Source organism: Nothobranchius furzeri, chromosome 15 (assembly GCF_043380555.1).
Source record: "Nothobranchius furzeri strain GRZ-AD chromosome 15, NfurGRZ-RIMD1, whole genome shotgun sequence".
Classification (NCBI taxonomy): domain Eukaryota; kingdom Metazoa; phylum Chordata; class Actinopteri; order Cyprinodontiformes; family Nothobranchiidae; genus Nothobranchius; species Nothobranchius furzeri.
The window spans coordinates 63,855,180-63,862,609 of record NC_091755.1 but is presented as its reverse complement, the minus strand read 5'-3'; the positions used below and the strand labels follow the sequence as shown (position 1 = coordinate 63,862,609).

At 41.6% G+C, this 7,430-nt stretch overlaps 1 protein-coding gene across 2 annotated transcripts; it reads right to left on the bottom strand.

The window, feature by feature from the left end:
• Positions 1-739: 739 nt before the first annotated feature.
• On the bottom strand, positions 740-6,965 carry LOC139063418 (uncharacterized). Of its 2 annotated transcripts, XM_070545279.1 has the most exons (5): positions 6,168-6,965; positions 4,197-4,357; positions 2,074-2,299; positions 1,920-1,995; positions 740-1,824 (listed from the first exon to the last, which is right to left on the bottom strand). In XM_070545279.1, the coding sequence occupies exons 1-5, from the start codon at positions 6,192-6,194 to the stop codon at positions 1,445-1,447; spliced, it is 870 nt and encodes a 289-aa protein (XP_070401380.1). In that variant the 5' UTR covers positions 6,195-6,965; the 3' UTR covers positions 740-1,444. The 2 variants fall into 2 exon arrangements, with proteins under 2 accessions (XP_070401380.1, XP_070401381.1); XM_070545280.1 differs by lacking the exons at positions 740-1,824; positions 1,920-1,995 and having other exon boundaries at positions 2,038-2,299.
• Positions 6,966-7,430: the final 465 nt, after the last annotated feature.

Genomic DNA, 7,430 nt, shown 5'->3' with positions numbered 1-7,430 from the left:
TCAGTCCCACCGGCACGTCTTCCAGTGAGGAAGCAGAGTCTGATACAAGCAGGTGAAATGAGTTTTCTCCACAGGGTGGCTGGGTTCTCCCCTAGAGATTGAGTGAGAAGCTTGGTCATCTGAGAGGGGCTTGGAGTGGATCCGCTGCTCGTCCACATCAGTTGAGGTGGCACGGGCATCTGATTAGGATGTCTCCTGAATGCATCCCTGGTGATGTTTTCCAGGCACGTCCCAGCGGGACGAGACCTAAGGGAAGACCCAGGACACGCTGGAGGGACTACGTCTTTCGAGAGGGTGCTCGCTGCAGAACTACAAAGGCGGAGCTGCACCATAAGGTGGAGCTGCACCAGAGTCAGCCCCGCCCATTCACGCAAACTCAGCCTAGCCCACTGACTTCCATTTTTGTTTTCAACTTTATCGCAAACTAACCTGACCCACATGAATTACGGCTGTTACTAGTTTACAGTCGTTAATGCTATGTTCTACGCTCCAATTAAACAAGATAAATATAACTTGCTACATGACAAAGTCTGAATATATCCCGAAATAAAAAGATTTCTCTAAGCGAATATCTGCCCACAGCCGCTCTAACAAAAGTGCTGTACAACAGCATGTACCCTCTCCCTGTGGGTTCTGGTAGTCCAGTGGCAAGGTCGTCAGACTTAAGTTTTGCTTTCCCCTCAGCTGATGCTGGTTCGATTCTTGGTGGGGTCGGCAACAATCTATTTAGCCAGTTGTAATGTTCATTTTCAGCAAAATATTTATGTCTCTACAAGTTCTTTGAATTTGGTCGTTCCTAAACAGCATTTTAGTTGAAACTCTGCTCACAGATGGACTCACACTGGCTAAATAAACGAATGAATAAATAAAAAAAACACATTAGTCATTATATGTTAAACGGCATACCAATAAATTGTTGTAAACATAGTACTGGCAAGTGTAGCTAGAAATGAGGAAAAGAGATTATAGAATATTTCCACTGCTGGGAGGCGAACCCGCGCAAAATTGCATGTCAACCTGACACCATCACCACTACACCACCACATCTGATAAAATTAGTTGGCGTTACATTTGATTATGATATTTGGTGTGTCTTTGTAGATGGGATGTATGATTTTTCTGGCGGTGTCTCAGTAGAAGTCATTTCAGAAATAATTTGCCAGAAAATTCACAGAATATCCAGATTTGAGAACCAAGACCAGACCCGCTTCGGGGGAGGAGACCAAATTGAAGCTGAGATGGGAAGAAAATGCTGACTCTGATAGAATGGGCGGGGCTGATTCTGGAATGGGCGGGGCTGAATCTGGTGCAGCTCCACCTTCTGGTGCAGCTCCGCCTTTGTGGTTCTGCAGCGAGCACCACTTGCGTCTTTCGGCTGACCAGGGAATGCCCCCCCCCAAATCGGTCCAAGTTGCTGAGAAGAGGGAATTCTGGACCTATCTGCTTAGGTTACTGCCCCCACCACCCGACTCCAGATAAGAGGATGAAAATGAATGGATGGATAGAATAATGACAGTAAACAAAAAATGATTACCTCATTAGAAGTTTCAAAATCATCCCCTGAGGATATCAGATCAACACACGATTTCACATGGACAGCCAAGACGTGTAATGGCATGGTAGCACTGCAAACTTTGCATGATGCCTTAGGCATGCTTTGAAATTCTAAAGCATCAGGAGGAAGAGGTGATGTGTCAAGTTCTTCTTGAAGAGGAATCACGTAGATCATGTTTTTCCCTCCTCCTGTTACACTTTTCAAAAGGCTGCCATTGTAACCCTCAGCCTCTGGAGGTATGAGTGAAAGCTTGCGCTGTCCAGAACCTCCTAAAATAGTAATAATAGTAATAATAATTATAATAAAAGTTACATAATATAAAAGCAAAAAAAAATTAAAATTGAAGTTTTACAGTTTTTAATACCTAGTGCTTTATAAAGTAGCCATCCCCCTGTCAACCTTTCAAGCTTTGGATAGTGAGTGGTCAGGAGCCCAGAAATCTGTTCATGAATGACACTTTTGTTAGTTATTTAAATATGTGCTTTAGAAATTACATGAAAATGAGGAGTTTACTTTACCTCCGTGTGATCAGCAGACTCAGGAAATGTAACAGCTCGTCTCCCCATTCCAGCTAGTATGAGTGTTAACTCTGTACTTGCCTTGGGTGTTTTGTCTGTGTTTTGATGAAGTAAAAAAAAAGTCACTGTTACACTTTTGCCATTGGTGCTGGTGACCACTCTGGAGGGAGAGAAAAAGCGTTTTCTTCCCCTTGCAGAATTTCGAGAAAAAAGTCCAGGGAAGGACCTAGAAATCAGACAGAAATAAAAGTTATGGTGATAAGGCAATGTCTTGTGACAGAGTGAAACACACAGTGCTAGGACAGGGACAATAATAAATCGATATATCGTACGATAGAAGAAAATAAAATCAATCATTTTTCCAGCCTCAATATATCGAGGTTAAGAAATATTCTACTCTATTATTATTATTTATTATCATTATTGAAGTGCAGTTTTGGTTGTTGACACTGGATAGGCCATTGTTTATAATGTTTTGGAGAGAAAGGGTCCATTTTATTGTTTTATTGTTTATGCTGCAATATTTTGTAACACAGAACTACTCCTTTTTAATTGATTTGTTTATTTATTTATGCATTTTTTTGTTTATTTTATTTATTTAGAATTTCTGGTTCTGGACATTCCAATGTTAAATAAAGTTCAAATTGTTGCATTTTAAATGGTGTACTTCCTGACACATCTGATAACCCACAGCTTCAACTTAGTGCAGTCATGGGCAGCGTCATGTGTCACTGCATGCAACTTAAGTGATGATTGGTTGTTAAGGAATGTCCCTGGATGCAATCCGCAGTTGCAGATTCCACGCAAGGAAGGGCTGAAATTATCGTACATGTGGGATTGATGATCGTACAGAGGGCTAAACTATCCTACAAATACTATTATAATAATTATCAAAACATCTGGCAACACTGTGCAATGTGGCGTTATTAGTTATAATGGAAAAACATGACTGGAATCTACCAGTATAGCACAGTGTAACATCCAGAAAGGGTCAATTTTCACCTTCATATTGACCTACATAGTGATCGGTCATCTACAGAAATAATTCCATTCTCTAAGCGGATTTTATATTCTATCCTCTACAACCCAGAAGATTCTGCAGAGCTTGTTGCCATTCCATGGAGACAAGATTGTCAGCCTATGTCTCCAAACAAAGCTTTCCTCTATCACTGCTGGATTCCACACTGAATGAAAAGTGAACTTTTACAACTCACAATTTAAATAATCATAAATAATCATATGGTTGAATGAACCAGATGTTATATGAATAATAATAATTTTTCAATAATATGTGCCTAATTCAGTGAAGTTGAAATGAATATTATTGCTTACAACAGTATTATACTGTAATGACTCAGAGTCTCTGGTTACTCTTTTATGGTTATTATTTTCGGGCTACTGTCGCCGTAACCCACGCCTTACAAACTCTTAACTTTTTCTACAGAATTGCTCATAACAGAGCATTTATTAGCATAGCTAAACATCAAAAACCGGAACCAGAAAAACTTTCAGCGCTCAACTCACCTTCAAAATTAAATGTTAACCCTAACGTTTACTGTTGAAACCATTACAACATGTTTGAGTTAATTTGGCCACTACGGCTCTCTGTAGTGGTTTCTCGATTACACGAGGGAGGGAGGGGTAAACAGAACTCCATTGGTAACCACGGTGAACAGGCTTCATGAAACATGAACGAATATCCCCAAATAATTAAAAACCATGAAGCCAAATGCAAAGTTTAGGGCAGAATATTGACCCAGGGGTTCTCAGATTGAGCAGATTTGTGAGAATACATGAAATGATCGCTTAGAGACGGAGCAAGCTAGTTGCTAGCTTATGTGGCTTGAATAGTTATATCAATATAAAGTCATCTTGTTTCTCGTTTTAAATTCAATTGATAATTTTAAAATATCTATATATTGCCCAGCCCTAGTTGTAGCCTATACTACACTGCTTACATTATTTCTGAATTTAATTTCACTATGTAAAAAAATAAATACAGTCAATTGTAGAAAGCCTCTTTCTAAGATGAATAACAAAGTATCATTGGAATAATTTAATTTCTAACCACTGAATAGACCTCTGCAGATGTCAAATATTTTGCATTTCTACACTTAATTTACCTTGACATTTCTTGATTAACTGTGGACCGAGGGATAGTCTGTTGAGGTGGTGGTGTTGTGCGCTGTGGCACAGTTTGTGTTTGTTGCGGCGGGCCCTCAGCTTGTAGATGAGCATTCAATAACACCATTAGGTTTCTCGCAACTTCTCGGATGGAACCAGTCTAAAGAAATAAAGCAAAAAACACAGAAAAAGTTGTATTTGGTTATACAGCAAATGAGAAACACCTACAAATTGAAAAAAATTGTAATTGGCTTGCACATTTATTGAAAATGTTCAAGTCTGAGGCCTACAAAGCACTTTACACAACAGTCACACCCTTTCACATGCTTATGGTGGTGATAAGCCAGATAGTAGCTACAGCTGCCCTGGGGCACACTGACAGAGGTGGGCCTGCTGAACACTGGCACCACCGGCCCCTCCGACCACCAACAGCAGGCAAAGTTGGCTAAGTGTCTTGCCCAAGGACACAACAGCGGCACTCTCTGGTTGGAGCCGGGATGGAACCTGCTGTTTATCTGGCCCTGACTCACGCCTGTTCCCTGACCATGCACCAACCTGCTTCCCTGGATTATGTTTATGTATTTAGCAGACGCTTTTGACCAAAGCGACTTACAAGTGATAATCGGCATATTGCCCTTGAGGCTAACAACAACAACTTGACATCAGTCAGGGAGAGGAGGGAACAAGGAGTGGACAGTAGAGAGGGGGGACGGGTGCAGGGAGGGTGCTAGTTTAGAAGATGCTCTCTGAAAAGCAGGGTCTTCAGGAGTTTGTTGAAAATTGAAAAGGAAGCCCCTGTTCTGGTAGTGCTTGGTAGGTTATTCCACATTTGTGGAACGATGCATGAGGAGTCTGGATTGTCCTGAGCGTGGTGTAGGCACTGCTAGCCGACGATCCTGCGATGACCGGAGCGGCCGGGCCGAGACGTAAGCCTTTATTATATTATATTATATTATAATTACCATGATAATCTCAGGACTAAACTTTTAATAAAGCTTTTACACATTTTATTATTTTTGGGTGTCATTACAGGTCCTCCACCTCAGCCATTACATTCATCTTCCTCTACATCTTCCTTGGTGTAACATGCAACAGTGAATTGCATCATGGTACCACAGACTGTGTAATACAACATTTCGCGCATTTCACAGAAAACAAATGGTAGTTCGCTTACACCAGAAATACAACCTTACTCATTGCTGAGATTTAAAAACAGAAACTGTTTTTGTGTTGTTACTGCTTATGTAACCCCAGACTGGACAGGATTACAAAAATAAATAACGGGAGTGCAAAATGAAATGGCAGGAGGCAGGAATTGAGCAAAAATAGAAATTGTTATTTTGTTGGGGAAATGACTGGATTACACTCACTTAACATAGCATTAATTTTTTCAGAAACCTACCAACAGATTGAAAGCTAATTGATGCGCCAGTCAAGGCAGGTGTTGTGTCAAAATGTGTTTCCCTATCAAAAACGGTTTTCTCTAAATTTTCCATTGTTCAAGTATAACGAGTTTTACTTTTTAATAACATTCTCTTACTTTGATGACCCATTTTGTTCATTACAGCGCGAGAAAAACATTGTGATGAAACATTGTGATATATTTATGTCGATGGATGAAACACATTTTGATAGTTAGCAGTTAGACGAGGAAACAATGTTCATGGAGTAAATGCTAACGAATAAATACTGTAATGTCCAAAGAGCTAACCATTAAAAACGAAGGTGGGAATACTAAACAAAAAACATCTACACTAGGTCCAGAGCTAGCATTGGGGACGAGTGATATGTTAGGGTAAAACTCAAATCTGGTGAGGCCATTTTATAAAAGTTGTAGCTATCGTGAATAACCTAACCCACCTAGCTGTGTGCCCCTGTTGTAACATAAAATGCGAGGAGTCGTAAAAAGTAGCATAACAAAACAATTTTATGGAATAAACTGCAGCTAGTAGCCTTGAAAAATAACTTACTTGAGCCTCTTGTTGGTTCTGGTCCATTTTGCTGGTGCAGGTGGAACTCCCGCTCCAGATCAGAGCCGGCGGGTTTTAGGCAGGCTGGTAGTGCGCAGGCGCAGATGCGGCAGCCACACAGGAAAATCCACAGCGCAAAAACGAGCGCACCCCAAAGAGGTTTGTTCCCGCCCAGTCCCAAAAGTCTTTCTATTGGCTGAGCGGTTGCTAGGAGATTGTACTTCTAAGTTTTGAGCGAGAGCAGACCAGATCCGTGAGAGCAGAGGACAGACTTGTGGGAGGAGTTTTGATCCGTGCAGAGAAAAAGTTGTCACGTGAGTAGACAATACCAGTGTAAAAAGGTTAAATCTGAGCGCAGAAACAAAGATTTGAAGGAGAACAGAGTGAGTTTGAAGGAGAGCAGACATTTTGAGCGCAAGCATGACAAGTTTTGAGAGCAATAATATAAAATCTTATTCTGAAATTAAAAAGTTGGTCTCTTGATATGAAATTCTGCTCTCAAATTGAAAGTTCAAGTGCTCAATTTCTGGTCCTTTAATTCTTCCACGCCTCCAGAGTGACAAAACTACCAACAGCCGAGCGAGCAGAATCAGAAACCAAGCGTGCAGAAAGGCTGCCACACGCGCAGTGAGGCTGCTGCACCGAGCGCGCAGTGAGGCTGCCACGCGCATGTTTTCCTCTGCCGTGTGCTCGTTGCCCAACGCGCGCACGCAGGTTTGTCACTTGTGCACATCCTTGTGCGCTCACAGACACAGTTTGCTCCCTCTCAGTGAACAAATGACCTCCTTGCCATGTATATTTTCACTCGTGAGTTGTAACCTCCACGAGCGAGTCCCGTTCGCACGCGCGATGTGTACAATACGCGTGCACGGGTTTTGGCTACGCTTGCACGGGTTTTGGCTACGCTTGCACGGGTTTTGGTTACGCTTGCACGGGTTTTGGTTACGCTTGCACGGGTTTTGACGGAAACCTGACACCATAATGGAGTCATTAGCAGTTATGGTTTGTAAATGGCACCCAGAATTATGTTGCACGAAGCACAATTTCACATCATTCTGGGTCCATTTGTGTGAAAACAAGGTCCAATCAGGCTGAAACGTTACAAGAAGGTAGAATCTATTGAGTTGTAAGTGATCTGAACGTTTCATGATGATCGCACATTCCTATAGGGGGTCAAATCATGTCCCAAAGGTCACCAGGCCTGGTGTCACTTTAAAGAAGTAGTCCAGTTACACCTTTGTGGGCTTATAACTTGGCTTCTGA

Excerpts from the sequence above, each read along its gene's own strand:
- LOC139063418 (XM_070545279.1), bottom strand. The coding sequence starts at position 6,194 with ATGGACCAGAACCAACAAGAGGCTCAA. Across the intron at positions 2,300-4,196 it reads GTTAATCAAGAAATGTCAAG|GTCCTTCCCTGGACTTTTTT; the intron begins GTAAATTAAGTG and ends TCTGATTTCTAG. Across the intron at positions 1,996-2,073 it reads AGTCTGCTGATCACACGGAG|ATTTCTGGGCTCCTGACCAC; the intron begins GTAAAGTAAACT and ends ATTCATGAACAG.